The sequence below is a fragment of the Mustelus asterias genome, chromosome 22, assembly GCF_964213995.1.
Source record: "Mustelus asterias chromosome 22, sMusAst1.hap1.1, whole genome shotgun sequence".
Lineage (NCBI taxonomy): Eukaryota > Metazoa > Chordata > Chondrichthyes > Carcharhiniformes > Triakidae > Mustelus > Mustelus asterias.
This window is the reverse complement of record NC_135822.1, coordinates 21,652,439-21,675,012: the sequence shown is the minus strand read 5'-3', so window position 1 is coordinate 21,675,012 and position 22,574 is coordinate 21,652,439. Positions and strand designations below refer to the sequence as shown.

The following is a 22,574-nucleotide window of genomic DNA, read 5'->3' as shown; positions in this document are numbered from 1 at the left end:
TTGCCTGGTGATTGTCGAGCGGTGTTCATTCATCCATTGTCGTAGCGTCTGCATGGTTTCCCCAATGTACCATGCCTTGGGACCCGAGGCATGGCACATTGGGGAAACCATGCAGACGCTACGACAACGGATGAATGAACACCGCTCGACAATCACCAGGCAAGACTGTTTTCTTCCTGTGGGGGAGCACTTCAGCAGTCACGGGCATTCAGCCTTGGATCTTCAGGTAAGCGTTCTCCAAGGCGGCCTTCACGACACACGACAGTGCAGAGTCGCTGAGCAGAAACTGATAGCCAAGTTCCGCACACATGAGGATGGCCTAAACCGGGATGTTGGATTTATGTCACATTATCAGTAACCCCCCCACAGCTTGCCTCCTGGGCTTGCAGAATCTCACTAGCTGTTCTGTCTGGAGACAATACACATCTCTTTAACCTGTGTTTAATGCTCCCTCCACCCACATTGTCTGTACCTTTAAGACTTGGCTGGCTTTAGGGATTCGCATTCTAATCAGTATTCTGTAACTTGATGTTGTGTCTTTGTGCACTGTTTGAGAGCACATTTCCACTCCATCTGACGAAGGAGCAGCGCTCCGAAAGCTTATGGTATTTGCTACCAAATAAACCTGTTGGACTTTAACCTGGTGTGGTGAGACTTCTTACTGTGTTCACCCCAGTCCAACGCCGGCATCTCCACATTCTAATTAAAAACCACAGCTTTACAGAAACTGCAAAGCAACCACTCCCCCAACTACATACAAAATATAACTTTTCAATCAACAATGTTTTGCAATTTAAATGGGACATTAAGGTGGCAGATCTTCTCAATACCTCAGCAGCATCAATCTCCCCAAGATATTTGCACAAATGTTTCTGAAGCAAATTTTGATAAAGTTAAAGTTTATTTATTAGGGTCACAAGTAGACTTACAATCACAGTGCAATGAAGTCACTGTGAAAATCCCCTAGTTGCCACACGCCGGCACCTGTTCAGGTACACTGAGGGAGAATTTATTATGGCCAATTCACCTAACCTGCACATCTTTGGACTGTGGGAGGAAACTGGAGCACCCGGAGCAGACACGGGGGGGAACATGCAAACTCCACACAGTGACCCCCAGTGACATAGTTCTAAAACATATTCAAAATGAACTTGTCGCAGACAAGGGGCAGAATTCTTCCAAGCTCTCGTCGGCAGGTTCAGTGATGGGCAGTGGGGCAGGGGAAGGAAATCACTGGGAGGTACAAAAAAAAATTGGTTTGACACCAGCATGAAATGATGCTGGGATCTTTCAATACTGGCTGCTATGGCGGGTGGCAATTCACACAAGAAGCTGGTGTGAACTGGATTTGCATCTAATGGGATGCAGATGAAGGCCTGACTTGAATCTTCCTCCCCCACGCCTGGTTCTCCACATTACCAGTGGGAAAACATGCTGGTCCAGAATATGTCTGGACCAACGTGGCATGCAAAAGTTGGGATCTAAGAATGCCTTGAGTAGCCCGCAGAGATCCAGAGAAGATGGAGGTCACCATGGTTTGGTAGTTGCAGCACCCTGTAGACACAAGATTCTGCAGGATTTCCAATCAGCCTCTGTAGCAGGAAACACACTCTGTCCCTGCCATGGAAGCTAGTCTGGGATGGGAGAACTCCGCCCGAGGATATTGCTACAACGTATTGATACAGATATATGTAGAACAAAGAACAAAGAACAGTACTCATCACACATGAGAAAATCACTACATTTTGACAGGTACATGTGACTCTTCCAATTGGTCAATGTAATCCATTTAGAGAGGTGCTATATTGTCAGCTTCCTGACTTGCTTTTGAAAGTTGGGTATTCCCTCATTAATTGGCAGAAATTCTGTGGTAAGTGACACTCTTACCTCTTTCATGATGGGATCCTGAGGGTCCTTTGTCTCTATAATTGATGGCTCCACAAAATAACCAATCTTGTCATCACACTTCCCACCTGCAATTATTGTTAGATTTGGGGAAGACTGTGCATGTTCAACCCATTTCTTTATCCGAGCAAAGGACTGAGAGAATTTTAAAAGAAAGAGAAAAATCATCTTGCTGCAACACTTAGGGCACAAACAGAAAACATGAAGGATGAAATCTTCTCTACTTGACTAAGAATGAGGCAATAATTGTCTTTACCTTGTTATCAATAACCGCTGAAAAGAATGTTTCAAAGTCATCCACTGGCTAAAAGAGACAAAATGTTATCAAAAACACAAATTAGTATTACGGTGTGACTTTGACTCAATACTGAACACTCAGCTCAGAGTCAATACAAGATTCATCATATAATCAACTTAATCCAGAAATATTGCAGACCTGTTTAAAACAAAAATCACCTGATAAATCTCAAACATCAGTTTGTTGAGTTCTTTCCCCAGGGCTCAGTGGTTAGATTTAATTTAGACCAATTGAATTGTAGTCTCCTCCATTTGCCAACTTTAAGAGTCCCAAATCATTTTAATTTTCAGAGCCTTAATGTCATTTCCAGCGCTGACAATGTCAAATGGGAACACCACAAGATTACTAATGTGGTCAATGCTACATTAGTGTAATAGAAGATACTTTAGAGGTTAAGTAGGGCATACTATTACTACAACGGCAACTTGCATTATATGGTGACTTTAAGTCAGCACAATGTCCCAAGCTGCTTTACAGAGGCTGAAGGTGTGGGTGAAGGGCATTCACAAGAGGACGGTGGCAGAGTTTGGGATGGAGTGTGAGCCTGGAGGAGTTACGCTATGAAAGTATTTAAACACGAACCAGAATTTTCCATTTCAGAGTTGGTAGACCGGGAACCATTGCAAATCAGAAATGATCAATGAGGGGCTTTGTGGGGCGTAGCGTACAAGCAACAGCGTATGAATGGGTATAAATTTATAGAGGGCGGAGGAGATTAATGCAATGGTTTCCTGCCCAGCTCGTGAGAATCTGGAGGTTAGAGGCATGGATGAGGGTTTCAACATCAGATGAATTGAGGTATAAGTGAAGATAAACAATGTTACAAAGATGGAATTAGATGGTCTTTGTGTCAGAACAGACAGAGTCTAAAAATTAGTTATTGCATGGAATTAATAGCACAGAAGCAGCCAATTTGCTGAACAGGTTTATGCAGGTGTTGTATACATCATCTTACTTCACCTAATCCTATCTGCATATCCTTCCACTCCTTTTTCTCGTGTTTATCTTGCTTCTCCTTAAATATATCAGTAAGGAGAGACTTGAAACAGTAGCATAACTTTCTTTGCACCTTTGAAAAAGTGGTGGCACAGTGGTTAGCACTGCTGCCTCACAGCGCCAGGGACCCGGGTTCGATTCCCGGCTTGGGTCACTGTCTGTGCGGAGTCTGCACGTTCTCCCCGTGTCTGCGTGGGTTTCCTCCGGGTGCTCCGGTTTCCTCCCACATTCTGAAAAACGTGCTGGTTAGGTGCATTGACCCAAACAGGTGCCAGAATGTGGCTACTAGGGAAATTTCACAGTAATTTCATTGCAGTGTTAATGTAAGCCTTACTTGTGACTAATAAATAAACTTTATAAACTTCATAAAGAGGAGAATTAATTAATTAATTGCCAACTGTGGTTTAGTGGTTGCAATCTTGCCTCTGAGTCAGAAGGTCATAGGTTCAAGTCCCACTCCAGAGACACGAAAATCAGGTGGACGTTAAAGATCCCATGTAACTATTTTGCAGAGCGGTGAAGTCTTGTCAAGTGTGCTGGGCAATATTGATTCCATGACTAACAATATTAAAAATGTCTCCTTGCTGTTTTGTGAGACCTTGCTGTGCACAAATTGGCCACTTTGCTTAATAACTACAACAGTGAATACACTTAATTGGCTGTAAACTGCATTCTTTGTAGAGAGCTGTGAAAGCAGTGCATCTTCTGAGGAATAGCTGAATAAATTGCAAAAATACTGCAAAGTATTTACAGCACAAAAGCAGGCCATTCTGCCCAATAGTTTGTGTTTATGCTCCACGAAATCAGAATAGGGCCCATCAAGCTCACCAATATAAAATACAGTGGGAGAAATATCTTTAACCAACCAGAGTGTGGAACCTGCTACCACAGGGAGTGGCTGAGGCGAATGGCAGATGCAAGGTGAAGCTAGACACGTACAAGGGAGAAAGGAAGGGAAAGATTTGATGATGAGGTTTGATGCAAAGGGATAGTAGGAGGAACTAAGCACTATCATGAACCTATTGGCCCAGCCCCACCAAGTCCAATGAGATTAGGGTAGGCAGAGAGGCGAAGATCCTAAAAGCATGTCATATGCTAACCTCCCTGCTAGTTAATACAAGCATATTTCAGTTGGGGGGCAACAGCCAGGATCCAATGATGTGAGACTCGAAAGCTATTTTAACTTCTTGTGGTCAGATTGGTTCCTGGATCTGGCCTAGCCATCAAAGCTCAGTGCCAAGGAGCAGTAGGTGCAGGAAAAGGCATTGAACACAAGTGATATTTAGGTTTAAGGGCTTCTTACTGTCTCAGCAGAAGTCACAAGCCTCCCCTTCCCCAGATTCCTCAACAACAAAAGGCCATCACTTTAACAACCTCACTTGATCTACTTTCCAGGACCGTGCCTATGGGTCTTGGTTCCGGCCTTTCAAGCCCTGTCTGCTGGCATCACATTGCTGACGCTGGGAGTTGGATCTAATGTATTTAAATTAGGCCTGGGAGTCAAAATGACGCAGGTCTTATACTCATTGTGTGAGTTAAAAATCAGACATTTCGCCTTTGGCCTTGAAATTAAAACATTTACTCTGCCTTCAAAGCAACTTTCTGGAGTTTGTCCAAAAGCTCTCTCATCTGAAGGTTTATTTTTTTCAAGAGGAGAAGGTTTTGAGACAGGGTGGTTGTTCCTGTTGTGAATACATTATCTTGCGTTATTTAAGCATTCTGCCCACTGCATTGCAGAATTACCAGCAGTTGGAAATATATAAACTACAGCTTAATGCTCTAATGTTGCCCAACTAAGATTTTTGAAACCAGTTTTCAGAATTTGCATATTTTGTGAAGATATTTTAATACTGAGTGGTAAATGGGGAATGCAGGTGTGCTATCCATATTAGTGCAGTCACATTTATAGAGCAATGTGAACATTTACATCAATCATCAATAAGAATGTAATAGATTACAGATCTCTAGACTGTAGGTCAGGTTCATCCGAGTGCATAAAATTCAGTTCTCTCATGGTGCAAACTATACTCGGTAATCAACTAAAATTCACTAATGCGTAATGGCTTTTACTTCCAGTACAAAATCAACATGGCTCTATAATGACTGATGGTCCTAATAGCACATCAATGTTCAGTGTGCTCATGGGGCATTCCTCTACACGCTATTCTAATACAGGGCATTTTTCCACCCATCTTAAATGGGTTAACTCCTCTCGAAAACAAAAGGACAGAGGAATGTGAACTCCTCTCTTTAATAAAAGTGGACAGAGGAATGTGCTGCAGGAATGTTAAGCATCTTGTTTCTATCAATCATCACCAACAGTAATTTATAGCCTAACGTTAGAAAATATTTGAAATAGTCGGTGGTTGACTTGGATCTAAAAGGGGAAAAGGCTGGTTAATGTTCGGGTGTGACCCTTCAACAGAAGTCAGTTCTACTGTGCTGTTCCAATGATGCTTACTCCCCTGCTGAAGACACTAAGAAATAAGCTTTTTTATTCAAAATGATTCATGTAATGTTTAATCTTTATCACTGAATGAGACAGGGAGTGATGTAGATAATTAGCTTATTTGTTTTCTTTGGTAGAACATGGAATTATTGTTTTTTAAAATTATTCATTCAAGGGACGTAGGCTTCGCTGGCTAGGCCAGCAGTTGTTGCCCATCCCTAATTGCCCTCGAGAAAGTAATGGTGAGCTGTCTTCTGGAACTGCTGCAGTCCATGGGGTGTAGGTCCACCCGCTCTTAGGAGAGGGGTCCAGGATTTTGACCCAAGACTTTTGTAATACAGAAGTTAACGTGGATTGTTGTAAAGGTAATTGAACTCAAAGTCTTCAAGACTGATTTATTTTAATTTTACACATCCAAAACCTTTCCGAGAGGAATTAGTTTTGGCTTGTATGGTAGGCACCAAGATGTCATTTTTAAAAATTCATCCATGGGATGTGGGTGTCACTGGCTGGCCAACATTTATTGATGTGGAGATGCCAGCGTTGGACTGGGGTAAACAACATTTATTGCCCATCGCTAGTTGCCCGAGGTCAACCACATTGCTGAGGCTCTGGAGTCGCATGTAAACCAGACCAGGTAAGGACGGCAGATTTCCTTCCCTAAAGGACATTAGTGAACCAGATGGTTTTTTCCAACAATCGACAATGGTTTCATGGTCATCAGTAGATTTTTAATTCCAGATGTTTTTTATTGAATTCAAATTCCACTATCTGCCGTGGCGAGATTTGAATCCGGATCCCCAGAATATTGTGGGTCAACCCACAGCACATGGACTGCAGTGATTCGAACCCGGGTCCCCAGCTGAGTTTCTGGATTAATAGTCTAGTGATAATCGCACTAAGCCATTGCCTCCCCTATTAAAAGCATCCCCATCCACCCAAAAAGTATCACAATTAAAATTTTATAGGAACATCTCCAGATCACCCAGGACAATAAATCACATGCTTTTAGTTTCACACCTTCCTTCAGCAGGTTTTGAACTTGCCACTGCTACAAACTTACTCATTTGTTCATTAGGCCTTTTAGTGACGAGCTCTCGAGTATACCTGAAGGTTAATTCATGGAAGCCTGTGTCACAATGAACTTTCAGAATAACTCCTTGTTTTCACATATCACAAGGTCTATATTTAGGGCAGCTTTTATGAGGATGTTCTGGCTTTTCTGGGTTGGCATTTCTGCCCATTAAAATTAACAGATCCAATCTTTGTCCAAAAATTCTAATGTTTGATAATAAATTGACACAGTTTAAATGTTATTGTACTTGACCGTGAGGTCAATGGTTTCAGTTCTTCCTATTACAATGGTTGGACATGGCTGCTTGTACTTAAGATCGTTTTGCTATTGTAAATCTTCGTGGACACTGCCAAGCTCCACAAAGATGTTCCAGTACCCAGAAAGGATTACCAAATCCATTAAAACTAATTACACAAAATAAAGGCAAAATACTGCGGATGTTGGAATCTGAAACAAAAACGGAAAATGCTGGAAAATCTCAGCAGGTCTGACAGCATCTGTGGAGAGAGAACAGAGCTAATGTTTCAAGTCAGGATGATGTTTCGTCAGAGCTGGGCGGAGGGTCAACCAGACTCGAAATGTTGGCTCACTTCTCTCTTCACAGATGCTGTCAAAGCTAATTACAACTTGTGTTTATAAAGGGATTTCGCAAGGGGCAGATGAAGGGTGAGCAGCAATAGGAACACAAATTATGGACAATGACCTCAAGAGCTAACGTTTGACAAGTCTTTGAACTGGGCAGACACACAGCTGGGTAGAGGAAGTCTGGAAAAAGATTTCAGAGTTCAGAGATTCAGGTTTCAGTCCCAGCACTCAGTCAGTGGAGTGGGGGAAGAGGATAGAATGCACAGCAGTCTAGGCTCAGAAGAGCAAACGGACAGAGCTCGAACATGTTTTTTCAGGGCTAGGGTGGAGCAGAATACAAACAATTGTGCAATCCTAAAAGTGCTTCCTCTTTGAAACCTGTAACCTTGGAGATGAACAGAAGAGTATTATCTATATCGATTTAGGATATGACATGGTTTTTGACTGCAGCTGGTGTTTGAGACTCAAGATACATGCAAATTGCTAAGCCCAAAAAACATTTCACCTTTGTCACATTAACTTCTCTCTTTAATCCAGAGGCTTTTAAAGCACAAGCTTGGTTTCATCTGATTACTATTTCCTGATTTACCTCATATTACAATTTTCAGCTATGGTAGTGTCCTGCCTTATGGACCTTGACACTTCGCCTGGGATTCGCAATTTTAAAAAAAACAAAACAGGACAAATTGTTTGAACTTTGTCTCATTCTTACTTACATTTCCCACTTTTATTTTCTTCTGCTCCTCCAGGAGATTCTTTTTAATTTCAGGCCACAATGAATCAGGCACATACATCCTTGAACAGGCTGAACATTTTTGCCCTCCATACTCAAAGGCAGAACGAATGGTACCATTTATCACACTGCCAATATCAGCTGATTTATGCACAAAGTGAAAGTTCTTACCACCACATTCTGTAAAAATAAGAATTGCCCTTAGAAATGCGCTTGCATTGGAGACCTGCAAGTGTGAGTGAGTGGCAGCTAGGGGTGAGCCAACTAAAGATCTTAAATCCTTCTGATCCTCCATGTTGGCAGCGCGGTGGATCACAAGGCAAATCCCGTGGCTACAGTTTGAAAGGGATCCAGTTTTTATATTTTGATTGATATACTAAATTAGCACGACAGCTGCAGGGAAGAAAAGCCACTGAGCCAGAGCAGGAAAAGACACGTTCAGTTAAAACTCACATTCTTCTCAAGCTTTTCATCCAGGGGTTTCTGAAGTCCTGTTTAAGCACTGGGATTTTAGCAGATGTTAATTGTTCACAACAAATCTGTCATGATTCATGTTTTCTTGTAGTATTGGCCTTGAATTTTCAGTTTGGTCATCGATCAAATTATGTTGGGCTCTTTACACTTGCCTTTATGCAAAATGGTATATTGATAATAAACTGCAGTTTAAAGTAAAAGTTTATTTATTAGTCACAAGTAAGGCTTACATTGACACTGCAATGAAGTTAGTGCAAAATTCCCCTAGTCGCCCAAGGTCCGGCGCCTGTTCGGGTCAATGCACCTAACCAGCACGTCTTTCAGAACGTGGGAGGAAACCGGAGCACCCGGAGGAAACCCATGCAGACATGAGGGGAACGTGCAAACTCCACACAGACAGTGACCCAAGCCGGGGATCGAACCCGGGTCCCTAGCACTGTGAAACAACAGTGCTAACCACTGTGCTACCGTGCTACCCCTTGTCTTGTTCATCATTATTCTAGTGCACTGCTAGGGCATACCCGATGTAGTGCAAGAGGAGGCAGAATCTTTCAGGTGGCTTGCAGCAGTTCAGCCCGACAGTGTGCTGCCACATCTGTATCCACAGTCCTTCAAAATTCCCTATTAACAAAATCTAACCTCGAGGGGAAATCTCCTTTTGTCAGCATAGATTTGGAATTTAGTTTCCATTACATATTTTGGGAACTTTCCCTTGAAACTGCACAAAGGACTTCAGAAATGCCAGCAAGATACATTGTATAAAATAGTTAGTTCTGTGGATGAGTTGAAAGTGTTGTAAATGATAAGAGGATTAGCACAGAAGCATAGAAGATAACAGCATAGAGGAGGCCATTCAGCTCGTGTTTATGTGTACTCTGCAAGAACAATTCAGCTAGTCTCACTTCCCTGCCTTTTACCTTAGCCCTGAAAATGTTCCCTCTTCGGTTAATTATCCAATACCTTTATGAAAGCCTTGACTGAATATGCCTCCACCACACTCCACAGGCTGTGCGCATTCCAGACAGATCCTAACCACTCGCTGCATAAAAAAAGCTCTTTGTTATGTAGCCTCTGGTGCCATGTGGGTGGCATGGTGGTTAGCACTGCTGCTTCACAGTGCCAGGGACCCGGGTTCAATTCCCGGCTTGGGTCACTGTCTGTGTGGAATTTGCAAATTCTTCCCATCTCTGCGTGGGTTTCCTCCGGGTGCTCTGGTTTCCTCCCACATTCTGAAAGATGTGCTGGTTAGGAGCATTGACCCGAACAGGCGCCGGAGTGTGGCGACTAGGGGAATTTCACACCAAACGTCATTGCAGTGTTAATGTAAGCCTTACTTGTGGCTAATAAATAAACTATAAACTAAACATTCACCTTAAACTGGTGTCCTCTGGCTCACGATCCCTCCCACCAATGGGGACAGTTTCTCTCTATCTACTCTGTCCAGACCTTGCATGGTTTTGAATACCTCTATCATATCTCCCCAGAATCTTCTCTTCTCCAGGGAAGAATCGCCCTAACTACCATAACTTAATCTTGTAATTGAAGTCCTTCAGCCCTGGAACCATTCTTATAATTTTTTTTCTGCACCCTCTCTAATGCCTTCACATCCTCCCAAAAGTGTGGTGCCCAGAATTGGACACAATACTCCAGTTGAGCTCAAACCAGTGTTTTATAAAAAAATCACCATCATCTCCATTTATCATCTTCTATTTATGAAGCCCAAATCCCCCATGTAACACTAACCACTTTCTTCACCTGCCCTGCTTTTTTCAAAGATTTGTGCACAGATATTGTCAGGATCCTCTATTTCTGTACCCCTTCTATAACTATCTTTTACATTATCTCTCCTCATCCTTCCTCCCAAAATGGGGTTCATTACAGTTACAAAAGTATGTTCCTACCTCCAGACAGGCGAGGAAAGGTACGGTACTTGTCCAGGTTCTCAGCCACCAACTTCCAAAGGTGTTTAAATGTTCTGAAGAAGAATAATTGGCCAAGTAATAAAGATGTATAGAAAACAAGCATTCAAACTTTTAAACATTTTAGGAAGTACCAAACAATTTTCAACTCGTCACATACCAGCTATAAATAATTTTAAGGATAATCTTCTAAAAGACTTCGAGCAAAGAAGGTTGAGAGATTTGATACAGGTGTTCAAAATCATTAACAATTTAGTTTGTTTCTCACTGCTTACTCTTCCAGAGGGTCAGCAGTCAAAGGGCACAGATCGAGGGTAATTGGCAGAACAAGTAGAGAGGACATCAACCTTTCTCTTCTTAAACATGGAACTGTTCTTATTTGGTATGCACTGTTTTTAACAGGTGGATATCCATTTACTGAATTGGGCAGCAGACTTTCTCTGATTCACACCTGTTTTATTGTTGTACTACAGTTGAGTACAAATACAAGTTTCTCTTCCCTTCTGGATCCTCTCCCTGTCCAGAAGCAACCACCTATTAAGGAAAAACCCAGCTCTCAAGTACAGGCTCCAATGTGCATCATCTACTCTCAACTCACTCTGAAGCATGACCTGATTTACTCTGAAAGGGACCTGTACGTCTAACATTTTCGGATTCCCTTTCTTGTAAGCAAAAAAAATGTCTTTAGACAAAGATACATTGATAAAACAAAATAGGGAAAGGATTATTTCCGATTCCCCACTGTTACATAGCGAGACATCCTTTTTCTAGACGCTTCAACAATTTTTCTGCAGAAGCATTCCTCTTGGTGAAACAGTCCGATCGTTGCTGACTTGTATCTATCCATCTTAGCTTGGAGATCTCTTTCCTCTCCAACATCTGCGTTAAACTGGCTATGTCTGTCCTAGGCTTTTTTTCATGTACACTTTTTGTAGAAGGTACATTATCCCACAAAGATTGGTTATGTAACATTATATTGGTATTGTTCTTTCGGTCTTTTTTTATATTGCATTTCCTCCACGATCTTGGACAATAAGAACACCATATCAACGAGAGCAAGAGTTTCAGCGGCTCTTCATCGTTCTCCTTGCTTTCTTTGCCTCCCAAGCCAGGGGGCAATTTTTCCCATTCTCTCCCACAAGAAATATCACAAATCCTTCTACGCTGGAAAATTCATCGCCAAGGTTTGCGTGTATGGCATCACTAAAACTAAAAATTTCTTGTTATTGGGACCATCCAGTATTGGGAACTTTAGCATAAACTTCTCTATTTTTTTTTCCACTCTCAAAATGTCCTCCACCTTTAGATTTTTCATGACAAGGCCAAGTCCCAGCACATCAAAACTTGCATCTGGTCTTGTCCGTGTGCCTCAAGCAGATTCTTCAGCTGTTCCATCTCATCCGTGATAACAGCCGTACATTTCTGTCTGGATCTGGTACGAATTAATTGTGATGGAATTGGTATTGTCCAAGTAAGGCTGTTGATGCAAAATGATGTCCGACTCACCCTGCTTAATCTCCAAACACATGTTTAAAAGCCCCAGAAACTCCAGTGCTGATTTTAAATTCCTTCCTAATTTGATTAATAACATTTTCTTCAAATCATTAGTGCCACCCCACAAAAAAATCATTCACATGTATCAAAAAGGGCGGCATGGTGGCACAGTGGTTAGCACTGCTGCCTCACAGCGCCAGGGATCCGGGTTCAATTCCAGCCTCGGGTGACTGTCTGTGTGGAGTTTGCACATTCTCCCCGTGTCTGCGTGGGTTTCCTCCGGGTGCTCCGGCTTCCTCCCACGGTCCAAAAATGTGCGGGTTAGGTGGATCAGCCATGCTAAATTGATGCTTAGTGTCAGGGGGATTAGCAGGGTAAATATGTAGAGTTATGGGAATAGGGCCGAGGTGGGATTGTGGTTGGTGCAGACTCGATGGGCTGAATGGCCTCCTCTTGTATTGTAGGGATTCTATGAAAAAGATGCCTGAAAGTTTTCCCTTACAGTGCCAATACTGGATCCACCTTCAGTTGTGAACACCCTAACTTTAACATAGCTGTCCTTACCAAAAAATACTCCAATAAGCAGTATTTAACCCATTGCACATTTATATTTCCCAAGCTTCCCCTCTATTCCTGGTGCCTCCTGGAGATAGAACATAGAACATTACAGCGCAGTACAGGCCCTTCGGCCCTCGATGTTGCGCCGACCAGTGGTACCAATCAAAAGCCCCTCTAATCTACACTATTCCAAACTCATCCATATGTTTATCCAATAACCACTTGAACGCTCTCAACGTTGACGAGTCCACCACTGCTGCAAGCAGGGCATTCCACGCCCTTACTACTCTCTGAGTAAAGAACCTACCTCTAACATCTGTCCTATATCTCTCACCCCTCAATTTAAAGCTATGTCCCCTCGTGCTAGCCAACACCATCCGAGGAAAAAGGCTCTCACTATCCACCCTATCTAATCCTCTGATCATCTTGTATGCCTCTATTAAGTCACCTCTTAACCTTCTTCTCTCTAACGAAAACAACCTCAAGCCCCTCAGCCTTTCCTCATACGATTTTCCCACCATACCAGGCAACATCCTGGGAAATCTCCTCTGCACCCTTTCCAACACTTCCACATCTTTCCTATAATACGGCGACCAGAACTGTACGCAATACTCCAAATGCGGCCGCACCAGAGTTTTGTACAGTTGCAGCATGACCTCCTGGCTCCGAAACTCAATCCCTCGATCAATAAAAGCTAACACACCGTACGTCTTCTTAACAACCCTATCAACCTGGGTGCCAACTTTCAGGGATCTATGCACATGGACACCCAGATCCATCTGTTCATCCACACTACCAAGTATCTTACCATTAGCCCAGTACTCTGTATTCCTGTTACTCCTTCCAAAGTGAATCACCTCACACTTTTCCGCATTAAACTCCATTTGCCACCTCTCAGCCCAGCTCTGCAGCTTATCTATGTCCCTCTGTAACCTGCCACTTCCCTCCGCACTGTCTACAACTCCACTGACTTTAGTGTCATCCGCAAATTTACTAATCCATCCTTCCACGCCCTCATCCAGGTCATTAATAAAAATGACAAACAGCAGTGGCCCCAAAACAGATCCTTGCGGTACACCACTAGTAACTGAACTCCAGGATGAATATTTCCCATCAACCACCACCCTTTGTTTTCTTACAGCTAGCCAATTCCTGATCCAAACCACTAAATCACCCTCAATCCCATGTGTCCATATTTTCTGTAAAAGCTTACCATGGGGAACCTTATCAAACGCTTTGCTGAAATCCATATACACCACATCAACCACTTTACCCTCATCCACCTCTTTGGTCACCTTCTCAAAGAACTCAATAAGGTTTGTGAGGCACGACCTACCCGTCACAAAACCGTGCTGACTATCCCTAATCAAATTATTCCTTTCTAGGTGATTATAAATCCTATCTCTTATAATCCTTTCCAATACTTTGCCCACAACAGAAATAAGGCTCACTGGTCTATAATTACCAGGGTTGTCCCTACTCCCCTTCTTGAACAAGGGGACAACATTTGCTATCCTCCAGTCTTCTGGCACTGTTCCTGTAGACAATGACGACACAAAGATCAAAGCCAAAGGCTCTGCAATCTCCTCTCTAGCCTCCCATCCGGCCCAGGGGACTTATCTATTTTTACCCTTTCCAGAATTGCTAACACCTCCTCCTTATGAACATCAATCCCATCCAGTCCAACAGCCTGCATCTCAGTACTCCCCTCAACAACACTGTCCCTCTCCAGTGTGACTACCGACGAAAAATATTCATTTAGTGCCTCTCCTATCTCTTCAGACTCCACGCACAACTTCCCACTCCTGTCCTTGACTGGCCCTAATCTTACCCTAGTCATTCTTTTACTCCTGACATACCTATAGAAAGCTTTAGTGTCATCCGCAAATTTATTAATCCATCCTTCCACGCCCTCATCTAAGAATACTAATACTAATTGGAGGCGATGGTGTAGTGGTATTGTCACTGAACTAGTAATCCAGAGACCCAAAGTAATGCTCTGGGGACCCAGATTCAAATCTCACCATGGCAGATGTTGAAATTCGGATTCAATAAAAATGTGGAATTAAAAATCTAATGATGACCATGAAACCATTGTTGATTGCTGTAAAACCCATCAGGTTCACTGATGTCCTTTAGGGAAGGAAATCTGCTGTCCTTACCTGGTCTGACCTACATATGACTCCACAGCAATATGGTTGACTCTTAAATGCCCTCTGAAATGACCTAGCAAGCCACTCAATTCAGGGCAATAAATGCCCATATCCCATGAACGAATAAAAAAAACTAGGGCAGCACGGTGGTACAACGGTTAGCACTGCTGCCTCACAGCACCAGGGACCCAGCTTTGATTCCAGCCTTGGATGATTGTCTGTATGGAGTTTACACATTCTCCCTGTGTCTGCGTGGGTTTCCTCGGATGCGCCTGTTTACACATGTTAACCCTCTCTCCACTTACATTATCTGTACCTTTAAGACTTGATAATCTGTAATGACTCGCATTCCAACCATTATTTTGCAAATTGAGTTTGTGTCTTTATATGCCCTGTTTATGAACAGAACTCCCACTCACCTGATGAAGGAGCAGCGCTCTGAAAGCTTGTGGCTTGTGGTACCAAATAAACCTGTTGGACTTTAACCTGGTGTTGTGAGACTTCTTACTAAACTACTCCTACCAGAATACCTGCTAGAGATCCTTTCTACTGTACACGTTCCTTTCCTCCTCCTAAACATCTCTCCTCAATCAGTATTCAAACTCAAGCTATATTTTCTTACTCTTTTATTCCCTGCTGTCAATCCATAATCCTCAGTTCTTGTTCCATCTTAGGCATTTAGTCAATTTTGAATATTTGCTCATAGACGCCCCCCCCTGCTCATCCCACTATCATGGCCTCCCGCCAGTTGTCTGATCCTTCTGACTGGTACACCATCCGAGAATCTACTTTAGGCAAGATATCCCTGCATGAGATTCCTTTTTCATGATCAGTATGCGACCCCTGAGCTCGCAAATCCTGCCCCTCTGGCTCCAAATTATAGAACTCATGGGTATGCAAAATAGAAGGTGCCTTATTATCTATCATCACCTTAGAATTTGAAAGTTCATGACTTATCTCTATTACTTGTGAAGAGTGTACTCTTATAGTCAGATTCCTATATTGTATTAGAGTTTTCCCATCACATATAATAATTTTCCAATCGCAACTGTCCATTCCCTGCGTCCTTCTCTCGTATGATAAACCAGGTCATCAGAAATCTCCCCCAGACGTTCTTGTATAAAAAGCTCTCCAATTTCTGCTGTTGCTTCATCTTTGATGAGCATTTTTCATTCAGCATGTAGCACATTTAAGTGACTGCTCACTTGACCACATCATTCATTCTAGTGCTGGAGGATTGTCACACAGTACTGGAGGCAATTTTGAATTCCGACCATGCACTAATTGGTATGAGTGTTATCATCTGAAAGGAATTGTCCGCATGCACTTCCCATGCCAGTGGCGTTTCTAATTTGCAGTTTGGCTGATCTGTCAGTATCTTGCATAACATTTCATTAATTTCGGCACTGTTCACACAAGCCATTGCTGACCAGACTTCCTGCTACGGTGAAGATGAAAATGATATTTTAAGTTCTCACAGATGTCCCTAGACTCTTCATTCGCAAATTCACCTCTATTTCTGTTAAGAATTTTGTTGGTGATCCAAGGCCTATGCCAACTCACTTTTCTGTGACTTTTTAAACCAACTATTGCCCATTTACCTTTGTTGTTTATTACGGTAGCTATGCTGAACATGGTTGCCATATCTGATTTGATTTATTGTCACATGTATTAACATACAGTGAAAATTTTGTTTCTTGCGCGCTACACAGACAAAACATACCGTTCGTAGAGAAGGAGACGAAGGAATCTACAAAACGTAACAAGTAAATACTCTGATTCTTGTTCCATACCTTCAGGTGCACAGTAACTGTTAAATTCCCAGGCTAACAAGACACTTCGAACCGGGCTCGATGATGTCGACAATGAGATGTGATCTGTTCTACAAGGAATTCATATTCTTTACCCACAACCCTGGCAGCCTTTAGCAGTAACTTTAACTTTTGTGATGAAGGATGGGCAAACTGTTTATGCAATTTCCAGATAATTCTCTTTTTGCTAGCCAGACCCTTTATCTCCAGAGGTCAACAATATTCCTTGACAGGAAACTCCCCATTTCCTCAACGGAATACAATGTCCAGATCCAGTGAACTATAATTTTGTGGTTTTGCCAAAGGTGAATGCTTTGTTATTCTCCATGTCCAATCGCATTTTTGCTTTTTTCAATCAAAGACTTACTCGGCAACAACGGTTTGTCAATCTGAACCACATCAGTGATGATGGAATGACTCAGTCTTGCAATTTCACCTGGAGGACCACTCTCCTGAAAGATGTCAATGTATTATCATTCCCGAATCGAAAGCAGGTCATGTTTCCATGTTCCTTGACTCTCTGATCTGCTTTGTCAAGGGTTTCCACAGTTTAGCCAATGAACCTCACACATTGCCGTCGTTATCTCGTACAGCACAAGTGATTGAATCGGCAACCGAGGTACTCCGAGACCGACTCAAGTTTGTTATCACTAATACAACATTTTCTTGCCATTCATCCTTATCTCCTTCATCAGAACTGTCTGTTTCATGAGTTACTTCAAAACTTGACTCATGACATTTGGATAATTCCTTACAAACTGATATTTAGAGTCACACTGGAAACACCATGTAGTTATTCCCCTTGTATTTCTGGGATTCATTTGCTGTCAGCTATCACCCCAGACTTGCTTTTAGCCTTGATCCATAAATCTACTAAAAGTACGGCCTACCTCAGGATGCCTTTGAGTAATTCCTTCTTGTACAAGCACCTGCGACTAGGCCCCCACTGATTCTGAGAGTCAGTAATTATCCTCCAACTGCAGAACTTCCAACATCTCTCACAAAGGTAGCCCAAATTTGTTTTCTTACAGCAGCATTTTTACAACAGAGTCCTCACCAAGAAACTGAATGCCCGTCAAAACCAGAAGTCTATCCATGTGTGAGATTTATGCATAATTCAGTAATTAGAATGCAAGGACAAACACTGGAATTTCTAGATCCAATTTCATTAGTCTTTTTATATAACCTCTCAAAATCCATTACACATTCTTCCATGGACTGATTATTCATCTTCTTAAACTCATCAAAATCTGAACATGCCGCATAGGCTTCTAACAGGTTACCTTTCTTGTACATGCAGTCCATAAGTTGTAGTAGAATTGGCAATCCCTCTTCAGTAACCAAGTCAGACACATTCAGTTCCGAAAATATTTTATCTGTCTAATCTTACTTCCTGGTAAAGTCAAGGCCAAAGCCATACCTTGTTTGCTCTTGTCTAGAGAAGTGACCTGAGTCCACATCGTTCTTCCATTGTTGGTATGGCACCAATTCCGAGAGGACTGGTAGATAATCATAGTTTGTGATCCTACAGCATGACTCAGCCATTTTGCCATAAAAGTCACCGTTAGCTTTGCTTTTGTTAGAAACAATGACTGCTTTCTATTTGCTTTATCTTCCTACCTGAAGAGATCGAGGCCAATCCTCTGCCACCATGTTTTACAGGCGAATATCCATTTAATGAATCAGGCAACAGAAGACATTTTGATGATTCACGACTGTTTGTTAGGATACTGTAGCTGAGTACAAATACCAGTTTCCACTCTTCCCTTCTGGATCCTCTCCTTGCCCAGAAGCAACTCTTGACGGGGGAAAAACCCAGCTAATAAGTACAAGCTTCAATGAGCATCACCTGCTATCAATTCATTCTGAAGCACGACATGATTTACCCTTAAAGGGACCTGCATTTCTAACATTGTTACAGGTGACAATTAGCCCCTGGTGTCTATTCTGATTCTTTACTGAAAAAAAATCCAAAGGCAATTCCTTCCATTCTAAATTTCTATACCCATTTTTATCATGGAAGTTGTCTATGTAAACTTGTAGTGGTTTAATTACATCTTTCTGCTAGTGATGGTGGTCAATTTTGCACCTCAGAGAAATACCTCTGATCCAGCAAACTCTCCTTTCAAATTGCTGCTTAACCATAGATAGTAATTAATTACTAATTTTCTAGAACAAAGAACAGAACGTATTAATTTAAAATGGTGACTAAATCATGTCTGCCTATCAATCCTCCTGCTCCTGTAAACTGGACTTGTTCTTCACCCCCATACGCAATGCCATGGCATTGACGTGTATATTTAACAAAGGACAAAGATAGACCCAACAGAGATATAGAGGATTTGGTGAACTGGTGCAACGACAATAATCTCTCCCTCAATGTCAGTAAAACGAAGGAGATAGTCATCGACTTCAGGAAGCGTAATGGAGAACATGCCCCTGTCTACATCAAGTGGAAATGGTTGAGAGCTTCACGTTTCTAAGTGTCCAGATCACCCACAACCTATCCTGGTCCCTCCATGCCAACACTAAAGTTAAGAAAGCCCACCAACGCCTCTACTTTCTCAGGAGACTAAGGAAATTCGGCATGTCCGCTACGACTCTCACCAACATATACAGATGCACCATAGAAAGCATCCCTCCTGGATATATCACAGCTTGGTACGACTCCTGCTCTGACCAAAACCGCAAGAAACTACAAAGGGTCGTGAACGTAGCCCAGTCCATCATTCAAACCCTGTCTACACTTCCCGCTGCCTCAGAAAAGCAGCTAGCATAATCAAGGACCCCACGCACCCCGGGCACGCTTTCTTCTACTTTCTTCCGTCGGGAAAAAGATACAAAAGTCTGAGATCACGTACCAACCGGCTCAAGAACAGCTTCTTCCCTGCTGCCATCAGACTTTTGAATGGACCTGCCTTATATTAAGTTGATGTTTCTCTACACCCTAGCTATGTAACACTACATTCTGCACCCTCTCCTTTCCTTTTCCCCTGTGTACTCTTCTGAACAATATGCTTTGTCTGAATAGTGTGCAAGAAACAATACTTTGCACTATATACCGATACATGTGACACTGATCTGAGAGGTTTACCATTTCTGACTCTCCTCCAATCCCAGAAGTGGTGCCATCCATATCTCTTCACCACCTCCCCACTGTCTCTGTGCTGCCAGACCACTTTTCCAACATCCAATCTTACAGGGGTTGCAATTTTCTCCAAATAAACACTGGGAAGACTGAAGCCAACGTAACACTGCTGGGTAGTGCTTTTGGACCTTGGACTACATTAAAACTGCTCTGTAAATGCAACTTGTTGCCGCTGTCATTACTTACGGGACACTGCCGGTGAAGTTGATTCCTGCCAAGTGCTCAGATTCTGTAATAGTTTCTCCAAACAGTGGCCCATGACTTGGAACAAACTGGATGATATTTGGTGGCAGTCCGGCTTCAAGAAGTATTTCGTATACAAGGTAACTCGCAGCCATAGCTGTATCACTGGGTTTCCAGATTACCACATTGCCCTAAAAGAATAATACAACAGATTGCTATCTTGCTGGAAATTCACAATTAATTCTAAAACTACAATGCACAATGGAAATAATAGCATGCCCAAGGAAAATGCAGGAAGCATATGGCATGGCTAAAGTTCTGAGAATCATAGAATCCCTACAGTGCAGGAGGCCATTTGGCCCATCGAGTCTACACCGACATAATCTCACCCAGACCCTATTCCCGTCACCCTACATATTTACCCTGCTAATCCCCCCCCGACACTAGGGTCAATTTAGCACGGCCAAGCAGCCTAACCCGCACATCTTTGGACTGTGGGAGGAAACCGGAGTATCTGAAGGAAACCCACGCAGACACAGGGAGAATGCGCAAACTCCACACAGACAGTCACCCGAGGCCGGAATTGAACCTGGGTCGCTGGCTTCGTGAGGCAGCAGTGCTAACCACTGCGCCGCTCCCGAGAAGTGCCTTGCTTCTGTCTTCACAAAAAAAGAGGATTCTACCAATCTCACAGTAAAACAGGAAAGGGGACATCATTTGAATAGGATAAAAATACATTAAAAAAGGCCAGAAGACTGGAGGATTTTGCTACCTGTTCCAAAAGACAGCAGAGAGAGATATGCTTGACAACTACAGATCAGTCAGCCTGATCCCAACAGTGGGGAAACCTTTAGACAAGGTAACTAGGGGACAAAATTGAATTCATTTAATTGGTTAACAAGTTATTTGTCAAAGGCACACCTGATAAACTTGATTTAGGTTCTTTGATGAAGTAACAAAGAGGCTTGTCAAAGGTATACAGAGAATATTTATCAACTTTCAAAAGGCATTTGATAATGTACCGTATTATAATGGAAGCCCATGCAATTAAAAGGGACCATGATATGAAACTGGCTAAGAGAAAGAAAGCTAGGAGTTATGTTGAATGGTTGCTTATTAGACTGGAGGAAAGTACAGTGATATGTGCAGAGGTTGGTTTTGGGACCACGCCATTCTCCAACACCTCTACACAGTAATCCAGATGAGTGGAACTGCTCGCCTCTGGTTCAATTTTTATCTCGGGGTGTAGCCAGAGAATCACCTGAAACGGCTTCTCTTCCCTGCACCATTACTTCTGGAGTCACCAAGGATATATCCTTGGTTCTCTACCTCTCATCTAAATACTATCCCTGATAAGATCATCCCAAAATGCATCAGATTCCAAATGTACACGAACAATACCCAGCTCAACCCACCACCACCTCCAATTTCTCACAATGCTTATTCAAGACACAATATTGAATGAGCAGAAATTTCAATTAATTAAATATTGGAAAGACTGAAGCCGATGTATTTGGTCCCAACCACAAACTCCATCCTTCCCCCTGCCACTGTTGGAGGCTGAACCAGACTGTTTGCAAGGTCAGTGTCCTATTTAACCCAGAGCGGAGCTACTGACCCCATACCCTCTCCATCACCAAGATGACCTACTTTCACCACCCCACTTAGTCACTGGTGGCTTTGTCTTTGGCTGTTAGAATCATGGAAGAGTTACAGCACAGAAGGAGGCCATTTGGCCCATCTTGTCCATGCCAGTCGAAGGACATCCAGGTGCTCTTTCTCATCCCACCTTCCTGCACCTGTCCCAAAGCCCTGTAGGTGCAGATCCAGGTACTTTTTTAAAAAGAGTTTAGGGTCACTGCCCCCACCACCAACTCGGACAGTGAACTCCTGACACCCACTACCCTCTGCGAAAAAAAGTTCTTCCTCATGTCCCCTCTACACCTTTTGCCACATATTTTGAATCTATGTCCCCTGGTTCTGGAATTGTCCGCCAAGGGAAACAATTTTATACTGTCCATTCTATCTCTTCCCCATATTTTTGCTGTGGTCCTAAGCTCTGGAATCCCCCCTCAAAGCCCAACTCTTCTGACCAAGCCTTTGATCACCTGTGCCAATATCTCTCAATTTTTTGTATGATTTACATTCCTTTGAAGGACCTTGGGACATTTTTATAATGTTAATGGTGCATATAAATACAAGTTAATTTAATCAAATTCTGCAATATCACAATATGTTGGTCTGTAATCTCCGAGCTCCCAGCATTGGATTGGGAGGTACTCCAAAGATGCCCTGGGGAATCCCCCTCGAACATTCAGGTAAGATTTGCACAACAAATGCCCAGATGTGCTTGCTTCATTTGGACAACTGTCCGGCGCTGGGAGCCACTCCCCTCACTGCTAACCTCATATATCTTTCTACCATACCTCCCACTCCTCCCAAACCACCCCCTTTCCAATTTCACACCCCCTGAACTCCCAATCCCCGATCGCCCAAATGCTATCCCCTTAGTTTCTCCCTGGCCTGTCAAATTAAAGGTGGGCCCTTTAAACTTACTGCTCCGCAGCAGCCATTTCAGTAAACAAACTCCTTTGTCATTATTTGATCTAACTAGTGTCCAAGATCACAATGTGAAATTTACACATGCTCCCCGTGTCTGCGTGGGTTTCCTCCAAGTGCTCCAATTTCCTCCCACAATCCAAGGTGTGCAGGTCAGGTGGATTGGCCATGCTAAATTGCCCCCTTAGTATCCCAAGATTTGTAGGTTAGGGGGATTAGTGGGGTGAATGCATC

The 22,574-nt window shown here is 42.8% G+C and overlaps 1 protein-coding gene across 2 annotated transcripts in view; it reads right to left on the bottom strand.

The window, feature by feature from the left end:
* The window catches only part of aldh4a1 (aldehyde dehydrogenase 4 family, member A1), a 44,844-nt gene that overhangs the window by 9,656 nt on the left and 12,614 nt on the right, over positions 1-22,574 (bottom strand). For both annotated transcript variants that reach the window (XM_078238915.1, XM_078238913.1), the window contains exons 9-13: positions 19,785-19,972; positions 10,417-10,490; positions 8,025-8,221; positions 2,162-2,209; positions 1,888-2,040 (exon numbers count right to left, since the gene is read on the bottom strand). In XM_078238915.1, coding sequence (XP_078095041.1) covers positions 1,888-2,040; positions 2,162-2,209; positions 8,025-8,221; positions 10,417-10,490; positions 19,785-19,972 — 660 coding nt within the window. The remainder of the gene's footprint in view (positions 1-1,887; positions 2,041-2,161; positions 2,210-8,024; positions 8,222-10,416; positions 10,491-19,784; positions 19,973-22,574) is intronic.